Source organism: Pygocentrus nattereri, chromosome 14, assembly GCF_015220715.1.
Source record: "Pygocentrus nattereri isolate fPygNat1 chromosome 14, fPygNat1.pri, whole genome shotgun sequence".
NCBI classification, from domain to species: domain Eukaryota; kingdom Metazoa; phylum Chordata; class Actinopteri; order Characiformes; family Serrasalmidae; genus Pygocentrus; species Pygocentrus nattereri.
This window is the reverse complement of record NC_051224.1, coordinates 19,651,542-19,674,227: the sequence shown is the minus strand read 5'-3', so window position 1 is coordinate 19,674,227 and position 22,686 is coordinate 19,651,542. Positions and strand designations below refer to the sequence as shown.

Below are 22,686 nucleotides of genomic sequence, written 5' to 3'. Positions count from 1 at the left end.
GAGAATCTCTGGCTATTTTACATATTACAGTTTCATTTTAATTTTGCTAGTGATATGCTTTCATAGCATCATAGCACCACTGTGGAGCCATGACGTTGCCATCCAGTCTGACAACAGTTTTAAGGACATTTTTGAGTAAGCTCTACTTAAACTGCATTTTGTAGACCTAGCTTAGATAAAGCATTTTTTAAAAATCAATTATTTACTAATTAAGAGAACTTCTGACTAAACTAAGTTGAGGGGAAAAAAAGTTATGCAGAAACCGTAATTAAAATTTTAAGCTGATGATTTTTTTTGTTTACACTGAACACTGTATATGTGAAAACTTATTGGATTATTTGTCAATGTCAATAATGTTATTTTCTTACTTGAATGATGCAGAACTAACCAAAGACCTTGTAGGAAACCAGGCCATGACTAAAGACAAGCTTACTACCCACCCAGCTATGACCAGAGAGAGGGACAAGCTATATTCTAAAATCTTCCTTTTAAAAACAGACTCAAGAGTCACATGTTCAGGTCAAAATGTTTATTCATCAGATTTGTTCACAATTTAGTGTTAACATGTGGAGATCCTCCATAGCCATAATAAGATCTTCACAACAGGACAGAGAAGACTGAGTAAAACAGAGCTACTCTTGACCTTCCATCTCTTCAAGCCTGTGTTTTTCAGATGGAGGTTCTGTGAAGCACTGGATGAAGCCTGGGACCTAATTTAGCTCTTGCTCCCCAGAGTGTGCTTGTCAAACAGGTACTCAGCCATCCTGTTGTTTCCAGCGTCCATCTTGGTGAGGTTAGTGATGTGGTCACCCAGTTTCTTGATCATCTCCACCTGCTCGTTCAGGTAGTGCGACTCCAGGAAGTCACACAGCTGTTGGATACAGAGAGAGTGATAATCAGGCAGAGCTCACAGGTGATAACATCATATTAACTCTCAGTCTGTGAGTCTGATGTCCAGCTGCTGAAACTGCCACTGTCCAGCTCTAATCGGCAGCTTTTAATGACCATGTTTCTGATTGGTAAGCTGTGATTTTTGGTGGAGGGTTTATCTTGCCAGCGTAGGTGGCATTTAAGCACCGGTGGGCATCATTTTTGCTCGAGAGCCAAGAGCTTTGGGTACATTTGTGCTGTGTAAATTTCAAGGTTTTCAGTCCAGTAACTAAACAGAGACAATATGCACTAATCAGTGTCTTTATTTCATAATGCAAATGTGCCAGGTTTAGCCACTGTAGTGCTAAGTAGTAGGAACAATGCATTGTGACACTGTAGTATCACAATGCAAAAATGAGACAATATACTATGGAGATCTGACCTCATTCGTGTCATCATTCTGTAGTTGTCCTTATTAGAAACTCCACATTCAAGCTGGTTTGCTTGATAAAAATAAATAACTTTTTGAGCTGTTTTCATGCCGTGTGGTAAACAAAGCTGTTCCAAATACAATATATTTTGCTGTATACACATTTTTTCTGACACTGACTGGCAACCTCACCAAAATACACCACACAAGCTGGCAAGTGTTGTCAAATGTTTTAGCCTACACTTTGATTAGATGGCGGTGTTATGTAAAAGTGTGACATTATTTATATTTTGACTGCTAAATGACCTTACAAGAGAATCCAGTGGTCCTCAGGGTTGGGGGGGTGTACACAGGACAAAATATCTTGTTTGTGGCACTTCTGTTTACCACAGAACCCCCACCCCCCCATCCCCCTCAACCCCCCCTCCCCCCCGAAGCGTAGTTCTTTTTCGCATAGAGAAAACAGGCCTAGACCCAGATTTCCTATTATAGGCTGACTATAGCATGACACATTGACTTAAAAGGTTTCTGGATGTCATGGTCTTGAATACAATTGCTTTGTTTAAGCACCTAAGAGCAACCCACACCAGCATGTTCATTAATAAGGTGTGGAACATTATTTATGCAGGCATCACTTTCAAAAAACAAAATATACAGAGACAATGTGACTCCTAACAACCATGCAAGACCTAGTCAGCCACCAAAACCTTAAAGCTTTCATCTTCAGAGAGAGGGGAATCTCAAGTTCCACTCTTGACCGAAGTGCATAGGTATTTCGGTTTCGCTGACCCTTTTTTTGGGGGACAAAGAATTCACTATATTAATTCATCAGTGACCCAAATGTTGGGGTGTGAATCAAACTCTGACTGTGCTATCACAATACATACAGCAGAGGTTCTCCAACTAGTGCCAAACCATCTCAATGAGTGTGCTCACTATGGAAGAAATATGGAAGACTGCAAAAGGATGGTATTTGGTCTGCTGTGTGACACAGATATCATGACAGGTCATGCATACTCACATGAGGGTCACCCTTCTCTGTGGCCAGCTTGTGCAGGTCCAGCAGAGCCTGGTTGACCTTCTTTTCCAGTTGCAGGGCGCACTGCATGGCCTCCAGTCCATTTCCCCACTCATCACGCTCAGGTTTCTGATAGAATAAAGAAATAAAAGCTCTCAATTCTAGCGGTTGGAGTCTCTTGTTTCATTTCCCCAAAATCTGCTGAATGGAGCTATACCTTGATATCCTGGAGGAAAATGCGTCCACCTCTCTTGTTCTGGAATTCCAGAAACTTCTCAGCATGCTCACGCTCCTCATGGCTGTTCTCCTTGAAGAAATGGGCGAAACCCTCGAGGGCCACATCATCCCGAGAGAAGTAGTAGGCCTGCAGAAAAGAAAATCAGAGGTAAGACTGGAAGGGAGATTAAAACAGTTTTTGTACCAATGTACAGATTTAGACAACTCACCATGGAGGTGTAGGTGTAGGAGGCGTAAAACTCCATGTTCACCATCCTGTTGATGGCAGCCTCGCAGTCGCGGTGGTAGTTCTGACGGATCTGAGACTCCATTTCGACTGATTTTCCTCCTTTTTCTTATCAAAAGGTACAAAAATAAACTGTGTTGCGGAGCTGGTCTCCAAAATAATAAATAGTGCAGGACGAAGAAGAAGTTCCGTTCAATCACTGTTGAAGCAAGAACCTCCTGAGAGTCCTCCCAGAGCTGTGAGGTGGAGGCTGTTTGCGCTCAGTATTTATCACAGTGAAAAAGCTGCAGCCAGCCAATCAGATGTAATGACCGTGTAGGCAGGCAAGAGAAGGAGCGGCCAACCCTAAAGAAAAAAATGCTGACTCAAGGGGTTATTAGAAAGGTTACAAAAGGTTTTAAGAGATATTAAAATTTATTATGCTTTAATCTAACGTGTTCACAGAGTAATTAGCCTTGAACATGGTTGTTTGTGCCAGAGTATCAATGCATGTCAGACCAAAATAGGCCACCACAAAGGGTTGAGTCCCAAAGGAGGTACTTGATCTCCTGATGACGAACGGTGACACAGCTGTTTTAAGGTTTGCAACCTTAGAGCTTGACATGCAAGTGCTGCAGAGAGGATGACGCTAGGTTTGAGATGTCATTTGGTTGAAATAGAATCATAACTTTTTTAAGATTTTGACTGGCCTGCAGACCAACACGACATATTATTGGTGCACCTGTTTTTAAGGCAAAAAGTACAATATCACAAAAGAATGAATGATAATGAAATACTAATAACTTACATAACAACTACAAGAGCACTGTTGCGCATTAGAAAAATTAGCAAAAACATTCCTACAGCTTTTCCTGTATGGGTCATTCTACCGAATTGGTCAGAGATCAACAAGTCAGAGATAAAAGTCAGAGATGAAAACACATTATGGACTCTTAGCTGATGTTAGACCAAAATTGTTTTATTTGAGTGGCCCTATAACTTAATTATCTTAGTTTTATTCAAATAAATGACTGACCGTTCCATCATTACGCTATTGAAACTTTATCAAATGTGTTTCAGTAATTTTAACTCATTTTGAGCATAACTAAAAAATAACAGCCAGTACAGGACAAGCAAATACAGTGTTGAATAGCTGTACATAGATAAAATCATAATATTTTTTATTAAAACACAAAAAGTTTACTTAATTTGTGTTTCAGTTGTAACAGTTCTTAATGTTCCACACTAATTTTCAGACTTTGGGACACATTTACTTCAAAAGAGTGGAATCTGGTCACCATGTGGCTTCCGACTCTGAAATGCAGAGATGTGGCTAAAATAAGGCTCCACCTACAGACTAACACTCTTGTGTTTCAGTAGTGACATGAACATGTGGGACAGCATGTTTTAAATACTTTTTTAACATAAAAATTAAACATAAGTCTAAATCTTTCAACTTCACTTCAAAACAAATTAAAAAGATATATTGAAAAAGATATTAAAAAAAATATGACTTATGGTCAGGACTTTGGGACAGACACCTCCCAATAGAAAGCCACCTTATTAATGGTGATTTTTGTATATATTTAGCTATCAACACATTTCTTGGGTTTAAACAGATCATAATACAATCTTAGTAAATCAAAGGCATGAACACTAAATAGTTTTTTAATTTAGATTTTATTGTGGGACCATAGTTTAAAACTTATGATACCATAAAAGATGGTTAGGAAGTTAAGGAAGAGAAAGTCAAAGGACAAAAAGCGGAAAATACAACTTCTAAGCTTCTAAGACTGAGCTTTGTAATGGTTAACAGTGCTGTATTTCTTTTCTATGTCGCTGCTGTCGGAAGAAAACCTTGTAACTCCTTTTTTGTTGTTTTTCAGTTTTTGATATGATTTGAAAATGCCTGTTGCTCTTTACATTGTGTGTAAATTTCATGATGAATGGAACAAAAGAAACTTCCCAAAAGGACTTGGAAAAGTCCACAGTTCCGTGGACTTACATTAAAGTAGGCTTTTTCCTTCTTCTGTAAAGTTACCATTTTGGAGATACGTCTGTAATCAGCCTTTAACACTGTGTTCATTGCAGACACTCATGTTGTAAAAATGTGAATCATTTTGCAGCCCTAATTTAAAGTATGAAAAAAAATTACAAAAAAGTAATCGCACAGTAGTCCAGTGTCCAGTGAGGCTGTTCATTTCAGATCATGGACATTTGTGTTAAATGGTCACACAGACAGATTAGCTGACAGACCTCTTTCTAAACTGAAGGTGCTACACGATCCTTGACAGAAATTGTTGACAAAGCACAGACATATCTCTACCTCCATCTCAGTCTCTGACCTTTGCCTGATACAATATGGAGTAAACATGTGAAACGCTTATGATCCAGAGAGGCACCATCACCATTTGGCTTCAACATAAACTCATTAACTTCGTTTAAACATCACTTGATATTTCCATGGTGGTTTTGCCACAGTGAACGCAGTGTACTCACAGCTGTCGTTTCATGACATTGAAGTTAATAATGTATCTACAGTAACAGGTCAGGAGTAAAAAACTCGATAGGGTCCGTTTCTTTCATTGTATGAGCCTGAGTCACCTTTTCCCTTCTGAATAATGAATGAATATTCATGTTATGTTGAGCTTATGTTGAGTAGATGTTTGGATTCAGTAAACCTGACCTGATGAATATTTTGCCTGAGAATGTCATTCAGTGAAAACTTGCAAAGTTGTACTGAGGCATCGTGACTCAGCATTTACTCAGTGCTTCTCTGCTGAGTTCACCAAGATGCACATGACTTCTTTCTCATATGTACATGCAAGGCTGGCTTTACATGATGAGCCTTTCATGCAACTAGCTGAAGGGTGTGTGAAACAATCCCAGCAAAAAGTCATTTAAAAGTATACAACACATTGGTTTATTTCATTAGTTAGCAAGATTATTAGTGTGTGCTTTTATATATCTTAACTTTCCAGCTATAATAAAAAGCGTTGTGTTATTTTACCTACATGCACTTAATAATTTTTTTGGTAAAGATATGAGAAAATCTAGTTATGAAGATTACAATACATAGAGCTAACAAACCAGAACAAGTGCTAAGCAGTTCAAATAGCTATGAGTTTAACATTAGCTTGTTAGTTAAGCTAACTATGGTGCAAATGTAGGCTAAATAACACAACACACATGATTACAGCCAGAATGCTAAGATATATGAAAAGCACAATCTTATAATTTGGCAAACTAGTGAAATAAACAAATGTGTTGTATGCTGGGACGACTTTAAAAAACGTTTTGCCAGGACTGTTTCATGCAAGCGAGGAGGGCCTGGGTTTGATTCCCCAGCCGTGTGACCGGGGTCCTCTCTGTGTGGAGTTTGCATGTTCTCCCCGTGTCTGCGTGGGTTTCCTCCGGGTTCTCCTGTTTCCTCCCACAGTCCAAAGACATGCAGTCAGGCCAATTGGACATGCTAAACTGCCCCTAGGTGTGAGTGTGTGAGTGACTGTCTGTGTCTGTCTGTCTGCCCTGCGATGGACTGGCGACCTGTCCAGGGTGTTTCCTGCCTTCCGCTCAATGACCGCTGGGATAGGCTCCAGCATCCCCCCGCGATCCTGACAGAGAAGCGGCTTAGAAAATGGATGGATGGATGGATGTTTCATGCAACCTTCAGCTAGCGGTGCAAATAAACAGAACAAGTGGTAAGTGGTGCAAAGCTATGAGATTAACGTTCTTGGCCTTGATGTGTCAATCGGTAAAATGATCGGGTCTGAGGTGATCATGTACATCATCATCACTTTGATTCATAAAACATGTTTGACAAAGTCAAGATGGTTCCAGCTATTGTGAGTGGCAGGGAGCTTTACATTATGCAACACAGATTAAATTTAGTTGCATTTCACCTCATAAAGCTGGCCTAATAGTCCACGTATGAACAGTTATAAGTTACAAATTTATGACACCACTGCTGAACTCTGAAGGAGGCTATCTGTCAATGTTAGACTGTGAGGTCAAAGTTTAGACTGGTTCCTAGGACTGGGTGTACATTCAGAGAAAGGAAAATGTTTATTCATTTCTTTCACTGTGAAAGACACTAGAATTTATAGAAATCATATCTATGCTTTTTACCTTTAAAGGGCCCATATTCATCTTTGATTTCATTAAAAATTTTCTCTTCAGATCCGCTTGTCATACGTGTGGTTTCATGTAATGAAAACAGTCATCATTCATTTTTACACCAGCATTTTCTAACCTCTCTTTATACATTACAATTAGGCACAATTCCATTTCTTATTTTTACCCCTATCCCTTGTTTTCAAGTCTCACCTTGCCCCTTGGAACTGAGTTACAAGGTGTAGTGTTTGAAATCTTCCTCTACGAAATGGAACAACCCTCAAATATAGCAGAAGATTATTTCACTAACAGGCTGCTAGCACTGCTCTATAGGCCACCCTGCCAGTCTGCAGCGATAGCAGAGGAGGGTGAAGTTCAGCTGCTCACTGTTGCTTTAGTTACATTTAGAGAATCATATACCTTCAAAGGGGGGGTAATTATTTATTATGACCCACTGCTAATTCTTCAGTGATATGAAGCTAAAGTTATATATTCACCAGCATTCAGTTTTCCTATTACACCTTAAATGGCTATAAAACAGTGGCTATCGTGATTTTTAAAAGAGAAAATACATTTGTGGGCTTCTTTGGTCGCTTGTGCAGCATCTTGTCATTTTTTTTCTTATAACACTCCATTTGGAGGGACATGTAGTCCAAACACTTCACCCTACCCCTGTATCTCAACACAAATCAGGACACCCTACCCCTAGGTGTGATTGCACAAAACAGAGGACTTAAGGATTAAGTGTTAGGGGCAAGGGGTCAAATGTGATTTTGCCTTTAACAGTCTGTATTAACACTGATATACGTAAATGAGCTCTGTTCTGATTGGCTGCCCTAAATTGTGCCTCATTCTAAAAGCAGGTGACAAAACACCTTATAACTTCAGTGTAAATGGACAGAGCAAAACTGCTATAGGCTGAAATAGTGGAAATATGTGGATATATATCCCAGAAACTAACAATTTAAAATAGGCTGCTTTTGCAGTTCAGTTTCCATATTATATATGGTGTACATGATTGATGTATGTAAATTATGGAGTCAGATGATTGGTTAGTGAGTTTAGTACAATCTGATCCAATAGATGTGAGTTGATACTCACAATGCGATGAGCACATTCTGCACGTCCACAAGTTTACTTCCTGCACATTTACAATATCACACTCTTCTAAAACATTTTACTACATGAAGTGTTCTTGTGTCCTGGTGAGTAAGAATGACTGTGAGCGTGTTTGTGTGTGTTTAGTAGGCTAATATGTGTGCATATACAGTACTAAGCAAAAGTAAGAGCCTAAGTAAGATTAAACATATGATAATCCACTTGTATAATGAAGGAGAACATGAAAGAAAAATGAGTGGAAAAAACTGGAATTTGCCAATAATGCCAACAACATATTGAAAAAAAAAGACAGGGGCATGTTTGCCACTGCGTTTCATCACCTCTTCTTGCAGGCAGGTCAGTTTAGCACCCGACTCTTTTAATACAGAGCAATGCTGTTGTAATATGTGCAGAATGCTGTTTGTCATTGTCTTGCTGAAATAATCAAGGCCTTCCCTAAAAAAGACGTTGTCTGCATGGCAGCATATGTTGCCAAAACCTGTATATATCATTCAGCATTAATGGTGCCTTCACAGATGTGCACATCACCCATGCCATGCACACTAATGCACCCCTATACCATCATGAATACTGGCTTTTGAACTGTGCATTGATAACAAGCTGAGTGGTAGACACAGTGTCCATGATTTCCAAAAAGAAGTTCAAATGTTGATTGGTCGGACCGCAGGACACTTTTCCACAGCATTCCTGGATCCTGTTTATATATGCTTTATTCTTTGTGTTTTAGAGTTTTAATTTGCATTTGTGAATCTTCTTCTTCTTCTTTCAGCTGCTCCCTTTAGGAGTTGCTACAGCGGATCATCTGCCTCCATCTTGCCCTATCCACTGCCTCCTCTACTTTTACACCAACCATCTCCATGTCCACCTTCACTACATCCATAAACCTTCTCTGAGGTCTACCTCTTCTCCTTCTACCCGGCAGCTCCATCTCCAACATTCTTTGCCCAATATATCCACTATTCCTCCTCAACACATGTCCAAACCATCTCAACTTGGCCTCTCTGGCTTTATCTCCAAACTGCTCCACCTTCACTGTCCCTCTGATCTGCTCATTTCTAATCTTGTCCAGCCTTGTCACTCCCAACGAAAATCTCAGCATCTTCATCTCTGCCACCTCCAGCTCAGCCTCCTGTCTTTTAGACAGAGCCACAGTCTCCAAACCATACATCATAGCAGGACGCACTACTGTCTTGTAAACCTTCCCTTTCACTCTTGCTGCTATCCTTCTGTCACACATCAGCCCTGACACCCGTCTCCACCCACTCCATCCTGCCTGCACCCTCTTCTTCACCTCTTTTCTGCACTGTCCATTGCTCTGGATGGTTGACCCAAGATATTTGAAGTCATCCACCTTTACGACCTCTACTCCTTGCATCTTCACCTTTCCACCTGCCTCCCTCTCATTCACACACATGTATTCCTTCTTGTCTCTACTGACCTTCATTCCTCTCCTCTCCAGTGCAAACCTCCACCTCTCCAGATTCTCTTCCACCTGCTCTCTACTCTCACTACAGATTACAATGTCATCTGCAAACATCATGGTCCATGGAGCCTCCTGCCTGACCTCATCTGTCAACCTTTCCATCACCTTTGCAAACAAGAAGGGGCTCAAAGCTGATCCTTGATGTAACCCTACCTTCACCTTGAAACCATTTGTCACTCCAACTGTACACCTCACCACTGTCTCACTATCCTCATACATGTCCTGCACCACCCTAACATACTTTTCAGCTACACCTGACTTCCTCATACAGTACCACAGTTCCTCTCTTGGCACCCTATCATATGCCTTCTCTAGATAAACAAAGACACAATGCAGCTCCTTCTGACCTTGTCTGTTGCATCTGTGGTACTCTTTCTGGGCATGAAAACAAATTGCTGCTCACTGAGCTGAACCTCTTGCCTTAGCCTTGCTTCAACAACTCTTTGCCATACCTTCATGGTGTGGCTCATCAACTTTATACCTCTGTAGTTACTGCAGCTCTGCACATCACCCTTGTTCTTAAAAATTGGGACCAGTACACTACTTCTCCAGTCATCAGGCATCCTCTCACTCTCCAGGATTTTGTTAAACAACCTGGTTAAAAAGTCCACTGCCTTCTCACCTAAACATCTCCATACCTCTACAGGTATGTCATCTGGACCAACTGCCTTTCCATTCTTCATCCTTTTTAAAGCTGCCCTCACTTCCACCTTACTAATTCTCTGCACTTCCTGATCCACTATCTCTCCCCCCCGTTGTCCTCCTCTCTCTCTCGTTTTCCTCATTCATTAGTTCTTCAAAGTACTCCTTCCACTGTTCACTCACTAGAGAAAGTGTTGTTCTTGATAGCGTTACACAACTTTGCCTTTTTTTGCCCCATCCCAACTTTTCTGAAACAAGTTGTTGGTATCAAATTCAAAATGGGCAAATATTATTAAAAAAAACAACAACATTTCTCAGTTTCATCATTTGATAAGTTGTCTTTATCTTTAATTGAAAGTACAATGTTTAAATGACCAGTACATAATTGTATTTTTATTTACATTTTGCACAGTGTCCAAAATGGGTTTGTAGTTAAATATTTTAAATATATTTTGCACATGTACTGCATATGTGTTTCTAATATAGAAAAATATATGAATGTATTCACTTGCGAACCTACACATCTTCTGTATTGTTGATGATGGTCATTAGCTACCAAGTCAGCATAGCCTCCTGCATCACCTTTCTTAAGCAACATCTTCTCTTCTGACCTCTGATGTAGTATTTCCCAAACTCTCCTGTTTATTTTTTTTTCCAGCCGTCTTTTTTCCATCCGTCTTTTCCATCCACAGATGCGCTTCTGAAAGAATGGCCTTCCCAGAACAGTTGAAGCTGTTATAGCTGCAAAGGGTGTGCTGACATCATATTAAACCCTATGGATTAAGAATGGGATCTCACTCAATATGATAAGCATGTGAAGGCAGACGAGCGAATACTTTTGGCAATATAGTGTAGATAGATAGATAGATAGATAGATAGATAGATAGATACGCATATGACTGTGTATAGATTAAGCACATTTCTGAAAAGCTGATTAGACCAGATTAGGCTAATTAGACAGAGACTACTATGAAAATAGCCACCTAAAATTTATGCTCACTTTTTAACACATACATTTCTCAACATTTTATTATGTTTTATTACTGTGTACAGAGTGTTCTGTACACTTTGGCCTTTACAGTAGCTGAAAACTAAACTGTTCACCTACCTACACGACTTTGTAACATTACAGAACACTGCACAGAACGCTACACATGGCTTGGCTCACATTTCTCTGGTTTGGATAATTGAACTTGGACTAGTTTAAATGACAGACATGGCTACCTTCTGAATTAATGATGAACACTCATTACACTGAGTAAAGAGGTGTGAGAATCAGTCCGTCCATCATAATTAACTCTATAGGGCCACACTTGATGACTGGAACCCTAACCAGCTACCAGGAGTTTGGGTTTAAAAGCATGGAAATGTTTGTTTCCAACCCTGTTTGCTAATATCCTTCCCAACAGATGTGAATGCAGACATCACTTTAGTTACTGTTCCTGCTGAAACACTTGCCAATTGAACCGTCTTTGTGACTGAAGCTACTGACCCAATACAGAAGTAGTCACTTAGATCCGTTCCTCTTGTCATCTTTCTCCACAATCGAGGTCAGTTGGGCCTGTTTAACATTTTTATACTTTCCACATGGTTTGTTGCTTGCCCAATTATATCACAGAGGACACCTGTCTGGAAGTATCTGCACTCGTTATCCTCATTATGCATTTAGTAATAAAAAACACAGATTACAGGAAAGTTTATATTCTTAGTCTTTTGTGTGTATTTAATCAAACTAAATGTAATGCTAATGCTAATACCTTTATTCTGAAAGGCATGATGTCACTGTGAGTGTTGCTCCCCACTGACCACTGACGTGAGTGAAAGAGGAGTGTCCACAGGGTCCACGTCTCAGTTCTCGCTTTACTACGTTATAAAGGTAAACAACGGAAACTCAAGTCATGTGATGTTTGGCTGTGTAAAAGTGCCTCTGCATTTCTGTTACCAATATGTAAGAGAACAACAGTGAGCAATATATAGATAGATAGATAGATAGATAGATAGATAGATAGATAGATAGATAGATAGATAGATAGATAGATAGATAGATAGATAGATAGATAAGACACAGACAAACAGACAGATAGATAGATAGAGATTTGTCACTATGACCATGAAATTCTGTCACAGAGCTTATTAAACATGACTATAGAGTGAAATCACGCTCTCTGATTGCACCAACTAAGGCTGAACTGAACTATAATCTGTGTATGTGAATAATTCAGGATCTGCAGTGTATCTAAGAGAGAGGAGAGAGTACTGCTTGACTTCTGTACTATTGATTCATCTGTGCCTGTAGTCTCCTGGGGAACATGCTCCCAGATCCCCTTAGTACAGGCTTAGCTCCCCATCCATGAACCTCTTGTGACACCTCTGCTAGGATATATATTCTGAATAGCATGATGTCACTGTGTTTATAGGGTCCACGTCTGTTCTCTCTTTATTACGTTATGAAGGTAAACAATGGAAACTCAGGTCATGTGATGTTTTGCTGTGTTTCTATTACTGTCCAGTAACAGAGAGAACATAAATCAGGCAATCTTGGTAGAATTAGCACCTAGAAGAACTCAATGGGGCACCTGCATGTGAAAGGATATTCCATCACCAGGTGGCTTTTTCTGAGCTTGCTCAACCCTTTCCTTTTATTGGTTAAAACCTCCATAATTAAGTGAACATTTTCTGTAAAGAAAGCAGCACTGTGCTTAAAACAGAGGGCACCCTTCATCTGCTTAATTTCAGTCAAAACAGTTATTTAGTACAAGTTACTCAATTTTCAATAGAGAGGAGTTTCTGTCCATCCTTCCACTGTGAGAAGGCAACTCAGCGCTATGGGTCTGAAAGGATGTGTAGCTGTTCAAGAAGCCTCACTGAGAAGACGGACACATCAAACAATGAAGCTGAACAATGGACTGACCGCCCCAGTGTCCAGACCTCAACATCACCTAATTGTTTTTGTTACTTGGGTGGTGAGAAACAGGAACTGTAACCAGTTTCTAAAACTGAACTTTGGAGGTATGAAAAATATCCCTGCAGATTTCTTTGAGAATTTGAAAGTGAATATCCAGAAAGAACAAAAGCTGGAGTTTACTTTTTATTTCATGCATGTTGAATGAAATTACAATATTAGAAAAAAGGGAAATTTCCATTTTAAATTACTAGGATTAGGATATTCCTGCCTGTGCATGCAACATATTCTTTTCCATTTTACTGGCATTAGTAATAAATTGGCTTATTTTAAGGCTGCATTAGTGTCTCATTCAGCCTTTAGAGCTCACCTTTAGAGCTTATGATACAACAAACCTCAATTTTGTGGTCCTAATTAAATATTCTTTTGTGGTGTTGATGTTGTTACTCAGAGGTCTGGTGGACCCACATCATTATTGATTTTTTTAAATCAGTACAGCCACAACAAAACAACAACACATACACACGCTAACAGCAGGCCATGTAGGAAGAAAACAGAGTGAAGGACTTCCACACTTTTTGTTCCCTGAGGGTTCAGCCCAACACTTGTAATATAAATGTGTGGGTGGTGAACAGTGTGAAGACACTGAAAATTTGTGTTATTTTATGTTCTTCACAGAAAATTTCCAAAGGTCAACAAATCTGAAGTTAAAATTGCAATAAGTTGCATCATTTTTATTTGAATTTTCTTTTTATTTAATTTGAAAACGGATCCCACAGACCCCAACACCACACAAGGGTTAAAATCCAATATTGGTAGTATACAAGGGGCAGTGAATGACTTTGTTAGCTGTTAGTGCATGTTTACTCTAAGGTGAAGAACTCTGCATTTCGGTGTAAAAATCAGACTCGCACATCCACTTTATGTAACTTTATTGGTCAGATTCAGCCATTGGATGAATTGCTGTGGACATATTCAGTAAACAGCTGCTTTGTCAATGTGATGGATACCTGAACAGAATGAAGCTGTAGGGTCTGACAAGGCAACGGTCACAAAGCAAATCTGACCAAACTCTTCACTTACTTTATATAGTGTATTTAAAAATTTCTTAATAGGTTTTGTAAACATAGAGATGTTCAGTCATGGGCCTGGTGGAGCATTTAGCTCTCAAGAGTGTGCTTGTCAAACAGGTACTCGGACATCCTGTTGTTTCCAGCGTCCATCTTGGTGAGGTTGGTGATGTGGTCCCCCAGCTTCTTGATCATCTCTACCTGCTTGTTCAGGAAGTGCGACTCCAGGAAGTCACACAGCTTTTGAAGAGATAAAGAGGGATAATGTGATGTTATGTTTCCATCATAAATTAAACTTCAGTTAGTTTATCCTTTCTTGGCCTGGATCTGCAAGTGGGTCCAGATTTCTATTCCTCACTCCTACAACTTAAAAATAACTCAGTCACTTTGCATTATTCCCAATGTTGTTACTCAGTAATAAGCTTTATGATGTAATAATCCTGAGACTTTAAGGGGTTAGTTCTCGTTATATACCGTTGAGAAAAATGTCATTGTATCCTAATTAATAAAAGTTTTGTAACAATCATTCGCTTGGAAATGATTAAAAATAGGCCTATAAGCATTTAACTGAGACAGGCAGACTGATTTAGCGGAAGAGCAGGCCTAGCACTTCCATATATGGAATGGAGAGAATTTCCACTCCGGACACAAGTTGGGTAAAAAGAAGCCTTTGTGGTAGGAAAACACCTGGAAGGTCAGGGAGAGTGAGAAAACACTGCTTGTACAGTAGAAGCTAACTGGGAATAGGAAGACTAGCTGATAAGGGTTGGTAAGAACCGGTCTTTGAGCCAAATTAATAAGAAAGTTACAAACAACGGCTTCAGGGAGGACAGGAAGACCTGATAAAACAAGGCTGAGAAAATTAATTAAAAAAACACATGTTGGATGAGAAATAATGGTTACCAAACATCTCAGGAAAATTAGACATATTGGGAATCAAAACTTGGGTCCAGGGACATTAAAAAGGAGGGGTGATGGAATCACCCCAGGGAGGGGTGATAAACTCACCCAGAAGGGATATAAAATAAAATGTGTTTGTATGGTCTTTGCATTTTGGCTGTCCGGGAGCCATCCTGTCACATGGAACTTAAACGAAGAGGGCCTTTTTCCTTTCTTCAGAAAATTTTACCTGTGGCTGAAGTTTGGTTTTTCATCTTTCTTTGACTTTTATAAGAATGCTTTTCAATCTCTGATTCGCTACCCATTTTTGCATTAGAGAACAGATTAAAATTAAAACTTTAACTTAATATTAATTAATTAGTAACGTTCTTTCACGTCGTCTGTGACTTTGGGCGGAGGATGAGATGCTCAGAGTCCCGACAATACCACCGCATGTTATTCACCTGTAACTTACTGTAACTGTAACCTGCAAATGTACATGTTTTATTTATTGCATAGAATGTACATAAACTGTGTTGTTAATCAGGTTTTGTGTGATAGCTGTAACAAAAGCTTAACATAAGTACCAATAATGAACCATTTTTAGATTGTTTATATTCAATATAATCATTTTGTTCTTCATCTTTGACTGAGCTTTGACATTTTTGGCCAGATTGATGTCACTGACTCTTATTTGTGGAATGCTTGGAAAGCTGCTGTAATCTCTTACGTATTATTGTGTAATTGTCAAACTTATGGACACAAAGATGTGTGTACACAGGCAGGTGACTCACATGAGGGTCTTCCCTCTCCATGGCTATCTTATGCAGGTCCAGTAGAGCCTGGTTGACCTTCTTCTCTAGCTGCAGAGCGCACTGCATGGCCTCCAGTCCAGTTCCCCACTCATTGCGTTCAGGTTTCTATAGCCAAAAAAAGAATATTAGCAAAAGCACAACTGAGGAAAGGCTAATTTCTCAAAGATGCTTCAGAGACACGGACCTTGATGTCCTGGAGGAAAATGGGTCCACCTCTCTTGTTCTGAAAGGACAGAAGCTTCTCTGCTTGCTCCTGATGGCAGTTCTCCTTGAAGAAATGGCAGAAGCCTTCAAGGGCTACATCATCCCGACAGAAGTAGAAAGCCTGTGGGAAAAGCAATCAAGGGATTAATATAGACTAAAATCTGAAGTTACGTCCAAAAGAAATGGATGGTGAACTGTTTGTTTTTTTACCAAAATTTGTTCACCATCACGAAAGTCTGAACGTCAGTTATTTAGCCACTGGCTACCAACTGGCTGAGCACAGTTTACAAGCGACACCATAAAATTTGAGCAGTAGAACAGTAACAGCTTTTCTCATCTTTTTTTAAAGATGAAGAAAGTGAAGTTTGTTAGACTCAACATGAAAGAAATAAAATTGGCTTCTTGTATGTTGAAGTTGACAACTTTTTCAAATTATCAGGTGCCAGAATGTAACTGCTGCACCATTTAGGGTAGAACATGACAATAAAAAGCAAAAATGCCAAAAAAAAAAAAAGATGTGATCAATCACAAGGCAGTACAGATGATGTCACCACTGTAAAGAAATTAATCACAAAAAAAGGTTAAAATGTTAATGACTAAAATGTCACTGAGTAAAATGTAGATTCATTTACTCCGTTACTTTACACTGGAGCACAAGTCTTGTCATTTCAAAATACAGAAGAACCGAGTAAATGTCTCTCTTCTTCCTGTGTCTTTGGGCCTCATCTCTCTTTCCTCCTCTTTTTATCTCTTCCCCTATGTCTTTACCTGACTTTTACATTTTCCAGTCCTCTCTATCCATCTATCTATCCATCCATCCATCCATCTATCTATCCATCTATCTATATATCTATCCAGCCATCTATCCATCGATCGATCGATCTACTCACTTTAATCCCATTTTGGCATCCTTAGACTAGCTTCCTGTATACTATAGGATCCAATTTACATTTCTTCTATTTGTTTCTAAGTCATTAAATGGAGTGGCACCGTACTATATAGGAGATTTGCTTTAACCCTATCCTGCCTCCAGGTCCTTGAAGTCATCAAATCTGCTGCTACTGACTGCCACAGTCCACTCCTGGACATTAGATCTGCACCCTCTATTCATGCTTTTAAGTCTAGATTAAAAACCTATTTTATCAATCGGATTTGTCTCTGTAAACTAATAGTTGCTGTATTTTTGTTTTCTTGTACATTAGATGGTGTCCTATATTGTCCTTTCATGTGTTCTTCCTCAGCATTTTGGGTTAAAATGTGCTTTATAAATAAATACTTACTTATCCATCCATCTATCAATTCATCTACCTCTGTTGTAACTCATCAGTCTAACAGAGTCTGGCATCTCTCTCTGTTCACTTTCATCTTTGTTTCTCATCTCTCACCCTCTCCATCTCGCTCCTCCATCCCTCTCTGTTTCTCTTTGTTAGTATAGCACTAAAAAGGGTTTTTCTATTGTCTATTGTTAGCTTGTCGTTGTAACAACAGCAGAACACGTTTTGGTCCTAAATATATATATATATAGTACCATTTTCAGAAAAGCCACCATATACAACACATTCTCCATCAATCTGAAGAACCATTTCACCAAGCGAAGAACCACTGAAGCATCAATAGAGAACTGATGTTTCTAAATAAAACCATTGACTTCACTAAAGAACCCTGGAAGAAGTGTTTTAGGAGTGTACTATACACACTATACACAGACCTAACAGACTTGTTTACTACTGTAAAGCAACATGAAAGAAGGAAAACTGGATTCTTGTTTGCTGATGTTGGCACCTTTTTCGTATTTTTAGGTGCTAAGATGTACGTTCGTGCTGCACTATTTAAGGTGGCGCGGGACAATTGGAAAGACCAACTCACCATAGAGGTGTAGGTGTAGGAGGCGCAGAGCTCCATGTTCACCATCCTGTTAACGGCGGCCTCGCAGTCGTAGTGGTAGTTCTGGCGGATCTGTGACGCCTGCATTTCGGCTGTTTTTCTCCTTTTCGTCAAAACCAAAGTACAAAAATAAAATCTAGGTGGAAAAGAGACCAAGAGGTTCCGTTCAATCACTGTTGACGCGAGAACCTCTGCTGAAGCCCAGAGCGCCTCGCGCTCTCTACTTATGATCACCACGGCAACGGACCAGCTGCGGCCAGCCAATCACAACGCGAGGATTTAAGGACGGCGTTAAATTTTCTGACACCTAAGATTCATTAAAGATTAATAATCAGGTTTATTTATTTATTCCAAACCTTTAAACCAACTACGCAGCCGTGAATGTGCAAAAACTGACCTCTCAAAATGTAAACTAATGTACTGACCACTGAATAACAGGGTAAAAGTGGGCTAATAAAGTATGCAGAGAAACAGACGGACTACAGTCTGTAACTGTACAGTTACAGTGAGTGGAGCTGATAAAATGGACAATGAGCGTAGAAACAATGACAGTGTGCATCCCTTTTTGTTGCATTGTGTGCAGGTCCGTGATTGGCCACACGATCGCGCCCTCACTTATAAAAGAGGTCACCAAGCCCCCACATTGGAGACGTTTAGGGTTTGTCATCAGAGCCGGTTTATGAGGAGCCTGGCCAGGGAACTTGCAGAGAGGAAAATTACCACTCTGCAATGTCTCCCGTGTTTCTCAAACACTAGAGGGCGCTCCCGAGCGAGTCCAAAATGAATGGGTTGATATGGAGCATCTGAGTATTATCATAGTTTAGAAATGCTTAAACATTTTTAATGTAAAATAATCCAATCACTTCCTGAACACAGAACAGCACAAAACATTTTAATATCGCTCCTATATTTTTAAGAACTTTTGAACTTGAGTTATAGGAGTATAAATGGCATCTCATGAACGACCATGATGTCAGTGAGCGCGAACAGCCAATGAGCTAACACTACTGCTGCCCAAAACCCGTTTGCTGTAGAACAAAGGACACATACAGGTAAGGTTTCTTTGCCTTTTTAGTGAAATACATTCTTTTACTTTCTAAAATTAAAGTTATGGGCAAAAAATTAGGACCTATTTATATTTTTCATTGTAAGCCAATGAGCCCTATTTACTCCTATTCATTGAGGACTCTCTTGCGGGCGCGGTCTGACGTTTGGAGTCATGTTTTTGATATAACGGGGGAAATAGGAAGTGGCCACGTTCCTCATACATCGGTTCTGGTTTTACGTTCCTGAGCGTACATTTTCCAAATCAAGGTTTCCGGTTTGGTTTTTAAAACAGTTTGTTATTTTGTATTTAGGTATATGCTCGTCCCTGAAACCATCACCCTATTCAGCTTAGCGTCTCATAAAAATAAACATGAGCTTGTTTGCTGTTAAAAAAGGTGGTGTTTGGTCTGGCAGCAGGTCTGGGTAGGGAGCCCGGTCTTATTTCTGTTATGGCCTGACCCTAGACCTAGATCTCCTAAAAGGGACTTTAATGTTGTTTAAATGTCCCTGATTATTAGTGTGAAGATGTGTTGTCTGTTATTCGTGGTTCATTGTGTCTGGGGGCTGTGGGTGTTTTGTGCAAAATCTTATTTTTGAACAATAAATATTGTGCAAATTATCTTTCGTAATTATTTACATTTTGAGCATGTTTGCTCTTGTTGAGGTACAATTTATGTTTAGTGTCTCTTGTTTTTACAGGAACTATGCCACTCATCAGACCTACAATCCTCATGAATTAGGAGTTTTATTCAAGCAACATCCAGAAGACGCTCAGTTCATTGTTTACGGCTCTGTGACACACTCTGCACAAATGACAGGTTATCAAATGAACAAAGAATTAACTGAGTAATGTGCAAACGTCAATATTTTCGTGTACTTATCTGGATTTGGAGCAAACGGTCAGTTTCCAGAGCATGGATTCCCAAATTGCAGTGTCAGTGATTCACCTTCATAAACTCTTATTGCTGGAGGCTTAGACTTGATCTGAGTCTGGGAAACTTGATTTTACCCAGCAAGCTTTTACACTTTGCATGCTTTATGACCTTGCACTCTTATTACTGCCAATTTAAGGATCTACCTTCCCTAGGAGATTGATCAGCTTTGTCAAGTAGTCTCCATTTAGTTGTAAACCCTGCTCCAATAATGTTGGTTTTTCATAACTTACTATAGAAAACCTATATTGGAATGGTCCAACACTGGTGTATATGAATGTATAAACTGAGTCTAATGCATGTACCTTTTAAAAAAAAAAATATATATATATATATATATATATATATATATATATATATATATATTCCAGTACTACAAGTGGCCCAACACCCAAGAGTTTCACTCACTGTTGCACCTCAAATGCAACACATTAAATGATTTGAAAGTGTCCCAACAGTCAGGAAGCCCAATGCAGGACAGTTAATGTATTAAGTCAGGTAACAAAGCTCCCCTTTTCTCTAAAAAAAAAAAAAAAAAAAAACCCACCCCACACACACCAACCACACAACCACCAACCTCCTAGGACCCTTAATGTGTAATGCATAAACAATCGAGTCACAAGCTCAGCTCTAAATGTTTATTCAGCAGAATCAGTCAGGGTTAAAATTAAGTAGTGCATACATTCAGCCACTTTTGGACATTAACAGTCAAAGCATGGAACTTCGTGATCTTTCCATTCAACAGCTTAAAACTCACTGCATGAATGCTACACGTGGTAATGACAATTTCTTGGAACAATGAGCAGAGATGAACAATGCAGGCCATGCGTGAAGCCTCAGCAGATTTAGCTCTTGCTCCCCAGAGTGTGCTTGTCAAACAAGTACTCTGCCATCCTGTTGTTGCCAGCATCCATCTTGGAGAGGTTGGTGATGTGGTCACCCAGTTTCTTGATGGCCTCCACTTGCTCATTGAGGTAGTGAGTCTCCAGGAAGTCGCACAGCTGTTGGAATAAACAAGAGTTTAAAACAAGACCGAAACAAAATCACTTAATATCTTTAATGGCATATGTTTGCGTTTAAGCTGCTCCAACAGGCTGTGAAGGAAAAGAAGGGAAAATGGACTACAAATGAAGCTGAACGCAGCCAGTGTGAGTACAAAGACCTTTTTGTAAGTGCTACTAAACGGAGCCTGGCTGATGTTTGCTGTGGGCGGAATACAAATTGAAGGGTGGAAAGAGGCCAATTGTCATGTGTAACCACGACTCGCCTATCTGAGGCCCTACAGACATGGGTGCGGGCATAAAATGTGCACATAAACTGCGACTCACATGAGGGTCAACCTTCTCGGAGGCGATCTTGTGCAGGTCCAGCAGAGCCTGGTTCACATTCTTCTCCAGCTGCAGAGCACACTGCATGGCCTCCAGTCCAGTTCCCCACTCATCTCGCTCAGGTTTCTGTTTTGGGAGGAGAACAAAAACTCAGAACATCATACAGCTAGTTCTGAATCAATGCTTAAGCAATTCAGCCAAGACTGGGACCAATTCAGTTATATTATTCACAAGATACCTTGATGTCCTGGAGGAAAATGCGTCCACCTCTCTTGTTCTGGAAGGAGAGGAGCTTCTCGGCATGCTCACGTTCCTCATGGCTGCACTCCTTGAAGAAATGGGCAAAACCTTCGAGGGCAACGTCATCCCTGGAGAAGTAGTAGGCCTGTAGGGAAAAGACCAACGTAAGTGAGAAAACTGACTAAGGCACATTGGCTAATCCATATTTAGGATCACAACAAAGGAGTCAGGGCTCCGCCTAAGATCTCGCGACAGCTTGGTTCCCCTTCACAGAAGGCGAGCCCGTTTACTTGATACTCCAAAAGATGGTTCTTCGTGGGCTCTTTGTTAAAGACAATGGCTCTGTAGACAACCAGAAAACTTTTTTGCATGGCAAAAAGGTTCTTCAGGAGTGATTGGCGATTTGTTGTGTTTAATGTGACGTTAGCAATGAAAAAGTTTCTGCTACGTTTAGCTACGATATCAGCCTTAGTTAACAACAGAAAGGCCCTTTTGGAGCTAGAGCCCTGTAAAAAACGATGTAATAGACATTCACCATCAATCCGAGGAACAAATTTCACTATGCAAACAATTCAAGCACAAAAATAGCTCTTCAGTTAGTATTTATCGATCTAAACAAACATCTTTGGTAAAGAACCATTTCCGTAACGCTAACCTAGCGAGTTAGCTAGCTGATAAAGCTTTGCGTAAAACAGCATCATGTCAATATCATAAGAAACCAGATGTTCAGAGTTTGTTTTTGTAGCTACTCACCATGGAGGTGTAGGTGTAGGAGGCAAAAAGCTCCATGTTCACCATCCTGTTAATAGCGGCCTCGCAGTCGCGGTGGTAGTTCTGACGGATCTGAGACTCCATTTCGGCTGATTTTCTTCCTTTTATTATCAAAACGTACAAAAATAAATTCTATACGACGATCGTCGACGAATATCTGGAAGGAAAAGTCGTGCGGGACGAAGAAGAAGTTCCGTTCAATCACTGTTGAAGCAAGAACCCCTTGAGTCTTCCCAGAGCTGTGAAATGGAGGCTGTTTGCGCTCAGTATTTATTGTCACGCTCGAAAACCGACAGCGCAGTCAGCCAATCAAATGCGGGAATCACACGAAGACGTAGGCGGGCATAAACAGCCTGGCCAATCATGAACCTCTTTACGGCTACGCAGCCGAAGTGGTTTCTGGAGACAGAAGATAACGACGTCATGTATTTTGACTTACAAACTGTGGTAAAATCGTGAATATTAAGACTCATTTTAAACAGCTTAATGTCAATAGT

At 39.9% G+C, this 22,686-nt stretch overlaps 3 protein-coding genes across 3 annotated transcripts; all 3 read right to left on the bottom strand.

Annotated features, from left to right (window-relative positions):
* Positions 1 to 514: 514 nt before the first annotated feature.
* Positions 515 to 3,007, bottom strand: LOC108427383 (ferritin, middle subunit-like). Its single transcript, XM_017697471.1, has 4 exons — positions 2,765 to 3,007; positions 2,536 to 2,682; positions 2,322 to 2,447; positions 515 to 871 (listed from the first exon to the last, which is right to left on the bottom strand). Exons 1-4 carry the CDS (start codon positions 2,864 to 2,866, stop codon positions 716 to 718), a joined length of 531 nt encoding a protein of 176 aa, XP_017552960.1. The 5' UTR covers positions 2,867 to 3,007; the 3' UTR covers positions 515 to 715.
* A 10,927-nt stretch (positions 3,008 to 13,934) lies between these two features.
* On the bottom strand, positions 13,935 to 18,115 carry LOC108427384 (ferritin, middle subunit-like). Its single transcript, XM_017697472.2, has 4 exons — positions 17,854 to 18,115; positions 15,968 to 16,108; positions 15,763 to 15,888; positions 13,935 to 14,329 (listed from the first exon to the last, which is right to left on the bottom strand). Exons 1-4 carry the CDS (start codon positions 17,956 to 17,958, stop codon positions 14,180 to 14,182), a joined length of 522 nt encoding a protein of 173 aa, XP_017552961.1. The 5' UTR covers positions 17,959 to 18,115; the 3' UTR covers positions 13,935 to 14,179.
* Positions 18,116 to 20,568: 2,453 nt separating this feature from the next.
* LOC108427385 (ferritin, middle subunit) lies at positions 20,569 to 22,451 on the bottom strand. The gene is made up of 4 exons (XM_017697473.2): positions 22,172 to 22,451; positions 21,417 to 21,563; positions 21,179 to 21,304; positions 20,569 to 20,851 (listed from the first exon to the last, which is right to left on the bottom strand). Exons 1-4 carry the CDS (start codon positions 22,271 to 22,273, stop codon positions 20,696 to 20,698), a joined length of 531 nt encoding a protein of 176 aa, XP_017552962.1. The 5' UTR covers positions 22,274 to 22,451; the 3' UTR covers positions 20,569 to 20,695.
* Between the last annotated feature and the right edge of the window lie 235 nt (positions 22,452 to 22,686).

Coding starts and splice junctions, on each gene's coding strand:
- LOC108427383 (XM_017697471.1), bottom strand. CDS start 2,866: ATGGAGTCTCAGATCCGTCAGAACTACCACCGCGACTGCGAGGCTGCC. Junction 2,448..2,535: donor TTTTCCTCCAGGATATCAAG/GTATAGCTCCAT, acceptor TTATTCTATCAG/AAACCTGAGCGTGATGAGTG. Junction 872..2,321: donor CAGAGAAGGGTGACCCTCAT/GTGAGTATGCAT, acceptor TGTATCCAACAG/CTGTGTGACTTCCTGGAGTC.
- LOC108427385 (XM_017697473.2), bottom strand. CDS start 22,273: ATGGAGTCTCAGATCCGTCAGAACTACCACCGCGACTGCGAGGCCGCT. Junction 21,305..21,416: donor TTTTCCTCCAGGACATCAAG/GTATCTTGTGAA, acceptor CTCCCAAAACAG/AAACCTGAGCGAGATGAGTG. Junction 20,852..21,178: donor CCGAGAAGGTTGACCCTCAT/GTGAGTCGCAGT, acceptor TTATTCCAACAG/CTGTGCGACTTCCTGGAGAC.
- LOC108427384 (XM_017697472.2), bottom strand. CDS start 17,958: ATGCAGGCGTCACAGATCCGCCAGAACTACCACTACGACTGCGAGGCC. Junction 16,109..17,853: donor CCTACACCTACACCTCTATG/GTGAGTTGGTCT, acceptor CTTTTCCCACAG/GCTTTCTACTTCTGTCGGGA. Junction 14,330..15,762: donor TGGAGAGGGAAGACCCTCAT/GTGAGTCACCTG, acceptor TCTCTTCAAAAG/CTGTGTGACTTCCTGGAGTC.